This window comes from Watersipora subatra, chromosome 9 (genome assembly GCF_963576615.1).
Source record: "Watersipora subatra chromosome 9, tzWatSuba1.1, whole genome shotgun sequence".
Taxonomy (NCBI): Eukaryota; Metazoa; Bryozoa; class Gymnolaemata; order Cheilostomatida; family Watersiporidae; genus Watersipora; species Watersipora subatra.
Genome location: NC_088716.1, coordinates 48,104,767 through 48,117,769, shown reverse-complemented (window position 1 = coordinate 48,117,769; position 13,003 = coordinate 48,104,767). Strand labels below are relative to the sequence as shown.

General features: G+C 36.0%; 2 protein-coding genes across 2 annotated transcripts; one reads left to right on the top strand and one right to left on the bottom strand.

Annotated features, from left to right (window-relative positions):
- Positions 1-1,514: 1,514 nt before the first annotated feature.
- On the bottom strand, positions 1,515-2,531 carry LOC137405158 (uncharacterized). The gene has a single exon (XM_068091384.1). The coding sequence runs from the start codon at positions 2,529-2,531 to the stop codon at positions 1,515-1,517; it is 1,017 nt and encodes a 338-aa protein (XP_067947485.1).
- Positions 2,532-2,807: 276 nt separating this feature from the next.
- LOC137405157 (sulfotransferase 1C2-like) lies at positions 2,808-12,555 on the top strand. Its single transcript, XM_068091383.1, has 8 exons — positions 2,808-2,847; positions 5,567-5,637; positions 6,583-6,778; positions 8,795-8,995; positions 9,666-9,721; positions 10,708-10,866; positions 12,039-12,200; positions 12,442-12,555. Exons 1-8 carry the CDS (start codon positions 2,808-2,810, stop codon positions 12,553-12,555), a joined length of 999 nt encoding a protein of 332 aa, XP_067947484.1.
- Positions 12,556-13,003: the final 448 nt, after the last annotated feature.

Below are 13,003 nucleotides of genomic sequence, written 5' to 3'. Positions count from 1 at the left end.
AATCGGGCATGATCTGGTTGTTTGGGCAGCAAATCATCCGGATGAGTTACCACAGTGGTTCTAAGTTTCCTTCTCATCAACAACTCTGCAGGGGAGTACAGGCCAAACTGTGGTGAAAATCGGTAAGCCAGCAGTGCCAGATATAGGTCCTCTTCTTTAACCAGCATTTTCTAGATGGTTTGCACTCCTCTATCTGCAGCTCCATTTCCTCTATCTTTATAGTTGCATGTCTCTGTTCTGTCTCTGTCAGAGAACGACTTGCAGCAGCAACCAGCCTCCGACTTCCATCATCTTGAACTTGTGTGAGTGTAGCACCAAGACCCACTTTGCTTGCATCTGAGGTTATTACAGTTTCTTTCTTTACATCATATATAGCGAAAACAGGTGCATTAGCAAAAAAAATTTTCAGCTTCTGGAATGCTGACTCCTGAGGCTCTAACCACTGCCATGGCCCCTTGAGTAGCGCTCTCAACGGCTCTGTAATGTTGGCAAGCTCAGATGAAAATTTAGCATATTGGTTTACCATGCCAGAAAGCTTGCAATACCATGAACATCAACAGGCTGGGCGAAATCCAATACTCCTTGCAGCGTTGGTCGTGCATGAATGCCCTGCTCATCAATCAGATGTCCAAGAAACTCAACAGATGACACACTAAATTTGCATTTTGCCTTGTTTAAAGTCATACCTGCATCAGCAATCTTGTCCAGAACCGCCTCCAGTCCCTCATCATGTTGATCTTTCCCGAATACAAGCAAATCATCCATGTGAATGACAACACCTTCATAATTTTCAAGGATTCTATTCATCTCAGCAGAAAAGATTTCTGGACTACTGGATAGGCCTTGTGGAAGTCGAAAATATCTAAACCGTTTTTTATGCGTGAGGAAAGTGGTCAGGTAGCTGGAGTCTAAGCTAAGTGGAATCTGCCAAAAAACCACTATTGGCATCTATTTCAGACAACACTGTTCCTCCATCTAACATAGCTAAACTCACATCCACTGATGCCATGGGATGAATTTCTCGTTGGATAAACCTGTTAAGCTCTGTGAAGTCAGATACAATTCTTATTTCCTCCTTATTAGCTTTCGGAACCACCACCATTGGAGCACGCCATGATGTAGGTTCATTAGGTCCAACCTTTTTGATGACTCCATCTGCTACCATCCTATCAAACGCTCTATCTGCTTTATCTCTCAGTGGAAATGATATCGGTCTGGGAACATGTATAGCATAAGGTACTGCTTTCTCTTTCAACTTAATAGAATATTCTCTGCCAACTTTTCCAAGTTCTGAAAACAACTTACCATTGATATTGACATTCCCAATGTGGCATTGGTCTTCCTCAACCTTGATTAGCTTTAATTCATCACAAGCTTTTCTACTAAGTAATGGTATTTTCTGGTTTGGAACTAGGTAGATATATTCCTCAGTAACCTCACTCTTGGCAGTAATCTTACACTGTATTCTCCCAATACAGTTTAGTGGTGTGTGTCCGGATCCATATAACTTTTTGTCAGAAAGCAAAACCACCAGTTAACTGATTTGGTCCACATACACTCAAAGCAGCTTCTGTATCCAGTTTAAATCTGACTCGCTGGCTTTTCACAGCATTTGTGTGTACTCGTAAATCTGCATACCAGGAGTCAGCCATAGATGAGTTAATAGCATTTATGGTGTTTACTTCACCCAGATAAACTTCTTCTGTAACATCATGAGCTTCTGTTTCATTTATATGAGTATCTTGTCTACACATAACTGCCCAGTGATTAAATTTTTGGCAACGTTTACACTGCGAACCATATGCAGGACATCTCTGACCCTTATTGTGATTCTTCCCACAATTCTCACATTTCTGCTTGGAAAATCCATGTTTTGCTGACTTGACAAGTTTCTCTCTACTAAACTGAGATACTGCATTGACATCTTCAGATTTTTCCTCAGCTTTTTGGTGCTTCCATTTTCCTGACTTATCAGCAATTCTCAATGACTTGATCACATAGTCGAGAGACAACTTTTCATTTGATTCTCTCATAAGCTTGTCTCTCTCTTTTGTATTACCCAAGCCAGAAAGCAGTTTGTCTTGAATCAAGGAATCTCTTTGATCACCAAATTGACAACCCTCAGCCAACTGTCTCAGTTTTATCAAAAATACATCCACAGTGTCACCACCTTGACTGCTATTGTGAAACTTAAATCTACCCACTACAACACCTGGCCTGAGATTGCAATATTCATGAAATCTTTTGATAACATCATCCAACTTCCTCCCAGCAGCTCCCTCCTCTAGCTCTCCAGTATTGCCATCATCATCAGGTTGTGATTTGAACTCTATCTGCGAATAGACTTCTCTTACATCCTCACCCCCTGCATGCCTGAATAAGGCCAGCTTTCTCTTTTCAGCTGCCTTAGTAGTTCCAGTCAGGTCAATTGCCAAAAGGTAGTCACTGAAAGCCCTTTGCCAACAACGCCATTCACCAGACAAATCCTCACACCTTAAATCCAGCTGCTGAGGAGACAAAATTCCCTCCATAATGATTAATATGTCACTGTTATACTGAAAGTTCCAAATATAATCTTGCTATCCACACATTTACTGCTGCCACCATGTTAGATTATTACAATTAGATAAGGAACACAGCTTGTCTAAATGCTCAACATTTAATAAGTGTTTTTCATAAGTCACACACAATAGAACATGAGTCATTAGAATCTTTCAGAACAGTGGGGGTGATTAACAACAATATAAGCATGGGGGTAGACAACTCTTAATAATACAACAGTAAGAAACTAGTTTTTGATGTGGGCAATGGTATACAGATCCCCCAAGGATAGGCGGCGGGCATCATGTGGGCGGGGCTTTTGGGGGGCTGTAGATCATTAGTGTGGGTAGCGACGGAACTGTGCCGATACAAAGACCTTATTCCACATAGTTTGCTTGACATAATCACCATAGACCGGTAGAATTGGTAGTCGGTACTAAGATGTTTACACAGAATTTAGAGGAAGCTAATACATCAAGTTTTTAATTTCCCTTGCTTGAGGCATTTGAGACTGGTAATAATGTATATGTAGCTGGATTGAAAATTTTATTCTAGCCAACATGAGCAAATACAAGATAAAATATATGCCAATAGAGCCGCGTAGGACTAGACTTTTATTACAATAGCCTATGTGAATACGAGAGATAGAGACAGGTTGTATCACGCGTTACATCATTTTGGTCAAGTCTAGGCATGTTTTTTTGGCTTGAGCGTTTTTACCACGATCAAATTTTTTCGATTTTAATCTTCAAATATTTTGACAATGAGATCGCCTAACACAACAAACAACATATCACTGATAGACAAAGAAAAATACTTTCTTTTAAAATCAACTCAAATTTGACGCAACCACATCTTTAACAAATTATTGTAAGCGCACAAACAGCCATAAATTCTCTTAATGCTAGTCTAATGAGGTGTTTTCACTTTTATGGCATATAATAACCATTAAGTTACAAACTTATGGTTATAACCATAAAGTTTATAACCATAAGTTTAACCAATCATTAAAAATACTATTGCGATAAGATATCTCCACTTCTGTTGTGGAAATATTATCACCAATTATAACAAAAGAACACGTCAGCTACTCAGTTATAAACAATGTCAACACCATTGCAACAATATGTCCTCAATTTGATGGTAAAATTATTATCACAGGTGTGTATAATATTTTAACCATTAGTTTGAGGACATTGGCAAAATATTATAAATGAGATCATGGTCATGAAAACTTGCGTGCGTGTGCGCGAGCGTACGCACATGCACTTGGAGGTTTCTATATATAGAGAAATAATAAATGCTTGGCACTAAATGCTGAGCCTAGAAGAACATATTAACTACAGTTAGTGTCAAGTTATAAGCTACCATGGATTCATTCACAGATTTTGGAAGGTTTGTAGAAGTCAAATGCCATAAAAATAGTCTAAGATAACACTAAAAAAATTAACAATGCAACAAACCTCGGTTTAACATTGTAATTTTGGAAAATAAGGAGAAAGGAATTATCTGTTTAAATTATTATAAAATTATCTGTTTACAAGCTAAAGTGCCAATTCAAAGTTCTAAAAAACCTGGCAAATAAGAAACCTCGTCAGGTTTTAAAGCTGTGCCACTGAGTTTGGTGTTTTATAATGCAAGATTTTAGGCATGAACATTTAAATATAAAAATAAACCAAACTTGTAATTTCCTATTTTACTAGGTACCTGCAAATACATCAATCAATCACGAGCGACCATTCTGCAAAAATTGCTGCAGTGCTATGGAGCACTGGAAATTTTAAAATGCTGTTCATACTACCGTATTCTTGCAACTGTGTGTTAACGTTGTCCGTCTAGATTGTATATCTTCTTTTTGTTAAGGTAAGGCCACACGTATCGTGTAATTTCAACTAATCTGGGAAATTCCATTTGTACGAAATTTCTGACCTGCCACACAGAGTTTCCCCACCACGGATTCGTACAAAACTAACTTTCAACTAGCCAATCAGAACGCAGTAATAAATTAAAGCCGATTCCGTTTCAATCATTTGCTTCAGTACAAACATGCGCAAAAGAAAACGACCTTCAACATTCAACTAACCTTTTCAACCGACCAATCAAACAACGATTCGTAGGAATTTCTCACGTTTTGTCCAATTCAGGATTCGTTCATCGTGCGCAACCAACGATGGACGAATTCGTCCAAATGTCAATTCATACAAATCGTTTCGTCCAAATTTTGCCGATTTCGTGAGAATTTTGTCTCGTGTGGTCCTACCTTAACTCATCATGAAGTAAAACACACACATAATCGCACATCAACAACATAATATATTCTGAGATACTGAATCAATATATAGTGTCAGCACTACCGCACAAGTATTAATTAGCATCAACGTCAATAAGTCATACTACGGTAGTGTACATTCTGAACCCACCTGCACTCCCGGCAATGATATACAGCCCCCCCCCCCCTCCCCTATATCATTGCTGTATATCATTGCTCCGGGTTAGCAGAAAACTGTGTCCTTGTATGGCTAATTCGAGGTGGTGGGCATAACATAACGAGGTGGTGGTTAAACACTGGTGGGTATTCATACTGCAAAATGTTATATTGGCAAAATGTAATGTCATAATCTCGAAGTTGCTATACACCAGTGAAATTATATGGACCACCAAAATATATTTACATACACATATTGTTTTATTGTAACTGTATCAGAAACCTTCCAATCTTTAGCATGTAACAATTCTTGCATAAAGAATGATCATTACATTTGATAGATTTTAATAATATTATACCTTACACTCTGTACAGTGAGTGTCAAGTGAATTGTATAAGAAGAAAGCTGCTAGTGACCAGGAAAGGTGAAACACTAAATCAAGTAATGGTGTCTTTTGTTGTTATCGGACTTACTTTATGATGAATATTGTTGTGGCTTTGAAAACTTCACACTTTTATATGCTTTTTCTCCAGTTTACAAATAGTTCAACAGAAGAGGCAGAAGAACTCTCGTTGATCAAACGCCATGTCTTTTAACAGTAACGCCCGTGACGAGTGGAAGGAGACGAGCCAATGATCTGAAGGGAAAATCCCAAAGCCTTTGCATTTTGGTAATTACGTGTTTGTAACCAATCCAACGACGAGGTCAAAAGTTCATTGCACAAGCATGTCGTGAACCCGTTATACCAATATTGAATCCCGATGTTTAAAGGTCTAGTATCCGCTCGAAAGTGTCTTTTTAAAGCTGTAGTATATCAGAAGAGGTGAGTGTTTCAAGTGGTAAAATTTTTGGTTTATAGGTTGTTTGAGCTATATTCTCAATTGAGAGCATTTCTAAAAGTGAATGAGATGCTGTGTTTTTTGTAATATACCCTTCTTTCTTTCTTCTCACCGTCGCCTATCGCAACGCTCGGTGTACCTGTATACGCAATGCTATGTTAAACATACTTTGTGCATAGGATCTGTTGTTCCAGTCTAGGTAAGACCCAGCCAAGAAAACTATTTCTTGGTTTTCAACAGCATTAGGTTGTTTCTTGATTATGTGTAATTATTTTCCTTAAGGCTTGTAGTTACCCGAGTTCACAGGCTTTTATGGCAAATTTAGAGTTCTAGACTAGCGTATCTTCTACTTTCAACTAGCTAGTGTCAATCATACTCAAATAATTGGCTAGTTGCAAACAGAAAGTTCACAGCTTGCTACCTGATAAAATTAGGGTCGATTAGTTATAAACATGCCTAAAGGCATGAAATTGTTTAAAGTTCTGATTTAAAATTGGTAGTAAATGAGTGATGTCGACAGAATTTGCAGTGGAGTATAGTCAACACTCTGAAATAGACATGATTAAGCTGCCTTGATTTATTAATATCGATATGTTAACAGCTTTTGACTTTAGGAACTTGTCTGAGGTTAACAATAGATACAACAATATCACTAAAACATGTCAAAAACATTTACAAGCATGTGAATGTTTGTAAGCAAAGCAGACGTTATACCATTTAACTCAATATTGCTGCAACACGTTCATGGTAAATGTGCAATTCGTTGTTATTTGTAGAGAGAAATCATGGCAGCCCTACCCCTTCATCCTCTGTCTGGAGCTGCGACAGGGCAATACTTTGTGAGTGATGATGGCTCTGTAAAGGTCGCTGCTCTTGTTATGAACAAGGATATCTTTCCGAAAGTACGAAGTGATTTAGAAGAATACAAATGGAATGACTCAGACTTCCTACTAGCCACCTTTTCTAAAAATGGTAAGGATGTCGGTTTTACATTTTGAGCGGAGCTCTAGCAGCATTTAGGGTTTAAACACGTAATGCTTGAACCAGACAGAGAGTCATCATAGACTGACATAAATGCATTCTTCAATTTTTCTCCATCAACTCTTCCAATTTTTAAAGAATTTCATTTATTCAACTAAAAAGCAATGTAAGTAACATTTTGGGAATGGTGTGTGCCATTGCCCTTTTAGCAAAGGTCATGATCTAGAAAATCTGAGGCGAGGGACTTTGAGATTTGAGGTTGATATCTAGGTGACACCGTCAAAATGGAAGTGGTTTTGTTATCAACAGCATATACGTATTAATGTGAGGACCCAAAATCTTATGTTATTAGCTTCCTATGTTCTTAAGCTCACAGGCTTTTTTCTGCAAACGATTCTATATTTATGTCTACATTCTACTTGCAACCGGCGAGTATCATCTTACTACAAAAGTTGATAGCGTGCAGACGGAAAGTTCATAGTTCATCTATCTGATGAAGCCAAGGTCAAGCAACTATAGATACATTTAGGCCTACAAATGGGTCATTATGTCAAGGAATTTAAACTGATGTGTTTACAGAATTTGTAGTGAGATGAAACCAGTGTTTGAGAATATGATAAACATGAATAGTTTTGGATTAATGACAATGTCTTGTAGTGTACAGCATTTTGCCTTAAAGATAAACAAACAGAAAATTTTAGTAGATTTAGTCAGAAAGTATCAGTATTTCTATTATTTGCGATTGTTTTTGAGGTTTGAGGTAGTTTGCCGGGAAGTTTCAAGATTAAAAATGACAAAAGTTGTTTGTGGTTCGAATGCTCAGAAGAAAAATACATGCATAATGATGTCACTAGCTGTTATCATTGATAGTTGATATCAACTATGGCTAATATCTTGCACAACATTTTGCTTTAAAAGCTTTTCCGTAATAGTATTAAAAACTGCAAGATCACTGAAGCCTGTTTCATATTTAATAAAAAATGTTTTTTCATGTATATTACATAAAAAAAATGTTTCGGTCCAATGTAAATGATGTGCAGTAGACACTCCGACAACGTAAACATCCTATAGCCTAACGTAAATTTCGCATAACGTAATAAATTAATGCTAAGTTTTTATTTAGTATTACGTAAGAAATTCCATGTAACGTAAAGTATTGAACCGATGCAAGTTCTCAAATTCGAGTTAAATGGTAAAAAGAATCTCGTAGTTGTCATTAAAAATATCGCTTTCTTTCTTGCCATACTTGGAGAGAAACAGCACATACATTCATTTCTATCACATTATATTATATACTAGTACCCTGACAGTTGAGTTCGTCGTGAGAGATTGTCTGGTTGTCAATAAATCTCAGAATAAGTAGCAGCGCAATTATTCAAAACTACTTCAAGGCGGTCGAGTGGTACGGGTATTAGAGTATCGGTATACCAAGCTCAATGTCACGAGTTGAATAGAAAACTATTGTTTATCTTCACCTCTAACCCTGGCAGCGGATAGACAGACCATCGCTTGTATTTTCTTGTTATAGTAAAGATATATTTTTGTTTTACTTTATTTTTGACATATAAACTAGTTCTTTTTATTTGTCATTTGAAAATAGACCTTGCTGTCTAGAAAAAAATTCCAAAATTGACGTGAATTGACATTGAAGATGTGCATTCTCCTTAACTTATACAGAAACTAGCATAAACATGAACCATTAACTGAGAGAAAGTGGTAAGAAAAGGAAAAAAGTTGAAGATACAAACCAATAATACAGCAATTACTGTACGATCATTAGATTAAAAGGTTAAGTCTAGTTGTTATAGTTTTTAAAGGGCCAAAGAGGTGAGTTTGGGAAGATCTTGGAATGGATTAGGCAGTTCAAGTGTATTTTACTGTTCATGTAGTATAAAATCCATTTAACATAAACATTTCTGGACTACATTATTTTTGGTTTTCAACCATCTTACAAAAACCACATGTGATTTACAAACTGAAGTTCATGTCAGTATGTTGTATACTTAGGAACTCACTTCATGTGGGAAGCTATGATGATGTTACTCAAAGGTTCAGCTGATTACATCCAAGGGTCAAAAGCCCTTTTAATGATAGATACCTCTCCAGTCAGCCTCGGTATTAAACCATTCCCTTCACCACGAGTCCTCAACACTCACTACAGGACTGACGTCCTTCCAGCGGAGTACAGAAAAGCAAAGACTGTTGTAGGTAAGGGGTCTATCATCAATATATATCAATTATATATTTAGTAATAGTATTTTCACTTTTTTGCTAACAGCATGTTTTGCATCACAATTTTTGGACAGATCTACACTGTAGATTGGATTAATACCTGTAGCTCATGACAGATCGCTCAAGACAGATAGTTCATGACAGATAGCTCTTGACAGATAGCTCATGACAGATAGGTCTCAACAACGATTCCATTTTAATAGGCCTTGCATATTTTTTAATTTTTGTGGTAAAATGTTGTTTTTATCATTTTTTTCGACTACCACTTTACTACAAACATTATTATCTGTTTTCCTATTTTTTCTATATTTTTGTTTCTGACATGAAATATTATATGTTTGTAATAAAACAAGAAATCATAGAATCTTACAGAGGAATGATAAAAAAACAAATACATAAACAGGAATAGACCGCAATATATTTTAATAGAAGCACAAAATATTGTGAGCTAGAAATGACAAGATTCGACTTCTGAAACTAATTTACTTTATGGAATAATCATATTTTTTAAATTTTTCTACACATGCTGCCAGAAGTGGTCTAAAGACTTTTGTAAGTGCAATAAAAGATGCTGCTGGCTATCACCTACATAAATGCTTCACGTTTCCATAGCTAAACATCTGTATTATCACTTCTATGTTTGTAGTGATGAGAAACCCCAAAGACACGTGTGTTTCATTTTACTATCATTACAAGAGTATGGTAAGTATTTTCTTGATTGTCATTATCTAACGCAACACTGTTACATTTTAGCAGAGGTAATAGTTCAGTACTAGCAATAACCCTTATCTATCTTGATGTTGAGGGCATAATGGATAAGTTGATGCCGGCGTTGATGGCATCATTTGATCTTGATTATATTAGCACTTCTAATCACAAGTGCCAAGGCCATGCTATAAATTACCTTCAGCATAAATATTCAAAATAAGATGCTTAGCTGTTAAATTAAATCAACAGGTTGATATGTAGTTTATAACTTTTCTAGTAACAATACCAGGTAAAATACTGTTTTCTGCAAGGCTGGATGCCTAAGATGTTTTATATCCTTTCGGTATTAATTCATAAAATGTATTAATTACCAGTGGCTCATCTAGTCACTAACCATTGCAAAACATCTATATCTAAAGATAAAACTCTTTCAATTATTTTAGTTACATAGTACTGCACTACTGGCCGATAGTGACTCAAACCCATTTGACAAGCTAACACTGGCACAGTTTATGGAGTTTTTTATGGAGTTGGAGACTGCTGCATTTTTAGCATAACTAATCAATCATTTTTATCAAGTAACGTCACATATTGATATAATCATATATAACACATATGTCACATAATCATATATGTCACATATATATAATCATATTGATCTATATGTTGCAGGTAAAGTCAGCAGTTGTTAATTTAACTATATATTATTTTCAATATAAATTTTTTTAAATAAAAAGTTTAACAATGGAAAATCTTTTATCGTGTCAGTTTGACAGGCAATTTATTTATACGAGTTTTGCTTATGCCATAACAATGTTTGTAAGAAAATAACAAGTTGTCCTCTTATGTGGATCATCGCATCCTTCACTAAAACTTGATAAACCAGAAATGATCCATTTTATCACTTCCTGTCAAAAAAATTTTAATTCTAAAAACATATACTTATCTGATTACAGCCAGTAGCAGTGTCAGACGGCGAGCTAAATCCTATTGAAAACATAACATTTGCTCAGTTTGTGGAGTTGTTTCTCCATGAAAAGAATATTTTCTTTGGGAGATACTTTGACTACATAGAATACATGTGGTCTCTCAAAGATGAACCAAACATACTTCTCGTTTTCTATGAGGACTTGAAAATGGTAAGTGATAGATAAGGTAGAACAGCTGATAGATGTTGACCGCATGTTGTTCATTGTATGTATGCATTTGGTTTAGCTTCAAAATTAAATAATATCTGTCTAAACTTGAGCTTTAAACCCCTTAAAGTATGAATAAGAATATATAAAAGTTAGCCAAGTGTATGACATTCACTTGTCGAGCATGACTCATCACCAAGAGAAAGTATAAAATTAACAAGTGTTTAAAATAGGTCATATTTTGGTGTATTTTACTACGAGATGTATTTTACATATCATACATATTGGTTTATTAAATTTTAAGCATGCAAGCGACAAAAGACTAATCATTATTTGCAGAAATGTTCAAACGAACACTTTTATAACCTTATTATGAATTATGAATAAAATCCAACAATCGTTCAAAATTAGTTAATTGAGACTTGTTTACAAAAAATTGCAGTCATGAGTTTGTGGTGCAGTAGTTTGCGGACATAATAATTTTAAGTAACAGCAAATGTACATTGCTTTTTATGAGGAAATGTGTAGCTAAAGCTTCTATGTGTTGACTAGCAGAATGCCCGGCGTTGCACGGGTATTAAAAATCAGCTTATAAACAATGAGAGGTAATGTAGTTGCCTGTCACTTGCTATTAGCCTGGTACATTGCCAATGGCTAATTTGAGTAAGCTTCCTATTAAGAGCTAACTACTTGCTCTCACAATTAAGCATGCATAAAATTACGCCACTACTCTCCATGGCGTTGTGCCATCACGTTGCATCATAGCGGAGACCGGTAGCATATTTGCACCCATAAAATGACATATATTGCCTATGAAACCATCAAGCTTGTGTGGCTGAATTGGTAAGGGATTAGCCTGGTGAACGGGAGGGTCTGAGATTGAATCTTCTGCAGGATAGGTTCTTTATTCCAAGATATTAATAGCTGTAGCTGGACAAGCAGACAAACTTTGAGGTGTATATATATATAGATATGCAACAATATAAACTGACAACTAAATAAAAAAAATTATTTAATATCAACTAGAAGTTGCTTATCAACCGCTTGTTACATTGTTGGACCAATAAAATTTTAGGTAGCTTTGCTAAAAAGAAAAGACTAGCTAAATGTGCATCATAACTAGAAGCTGTCTTCTCCTAATAGTTTTTGACTGATTTAAGGTTACATTTTTACAGAACCCTCTCAATACCATCCAGAAAGTGAATGAGTTCATGGGTACCAACAGATCACCAGAACTAGTGAAAGAGATAGCTGAAGCTGTAAACTTTGAAAAGATGAAACTAGGAAAGACAACATTACCTCTATCTAAAGAATCAATGGAGATGCTAAAATCAATGGTAATATAAAAAACTACATTGTGTAGAAGTAACAGCTTATATAAGCCAGTTTTTGTATGAGATTACTTGAAGCTAGTGTTGGTTCAAGCTAGTTTTTAATCACATAACCGACCAATAGATTTTGTGAAGCGGGGCATCTCACCTTCACTATAGTTCTGCATTCTTTTACGGCGACTCCTTAACACTTTAGTTTTAAAAGAAATCGTACTTTGTACGAGTGCTTAACTTCTATTCACACAAGGAGTACACATCAACACCTTCATCATCATCATCATCATCATCAGAAATGTATCAAGACGAAGATGATTGTTCTACTGGTTATGGTCTTCAGAACATAGCTCTCCAGACTGGCTGATCTCCAGCAGTTTGTCGCCAAGATTATTAGCTTTATGTTTTGCCACATGTGGTTTCACTGTGCTACATCCTTAAACCAGAGTTGAGGTCATCCTCAAATTTTAGATTTTGAGCAAAGCTGTGAGTAGAAAAACCATTGAGATATATTGCCTGGTTCCTTCCTATGAACATCGTCGGTGCATCTCATATTCTTCTCTATCCCATCTATTTTTTTGTATATTTCTCTTTATTTGGGACTTGAACAATCTATAATATTTTTAAGCTCTTCACCTAGAACGCCTAATGTTTTTTCATTTATTGGTATGTCATGTCCATGGTTCAGCTCCATATAAGAAGGCAGGCAAAACAACAGCACGGTAAACTTTACCTTTGACTTTTGCTGACAAGAGGTGATTTTTTTCAAAGTCTCTCCCTCAATTTAGCACAAGCTACATCAGCCCTCTTCATGC

Bases quoted from the DNA above. Each gene is read 5' to 3' on its own strand.
- LOC137405157 (XM_068091383.1), top strand. From the start codon at position 2,808: ATGGTATACAGATCCCCCAAGGATAGGCGGCGGGCATCAT. The intron at 2,848-5,566 runs GTGGGCGGGGCT...GTCTTTTAACAG, and splicing joins GGATAGGCGGCGGGCATCAT to TAACGCCCGTGACGAGTGGA. The intron at 10,867-12,038 runs GTAAGTGATAGA...ACATTTTTACAG, and splicing joins TCTATGAGGACTTGAAAATG to AACCCTCTCAATACCATCCA.
- LOC137405158 (XM_068091384.1), bottom strand. From the start codon at position 2,531: ATGGAGGGAATTTTGTCTCCTCAGCAGCTGGATTTAAGGTGTGAGGAT.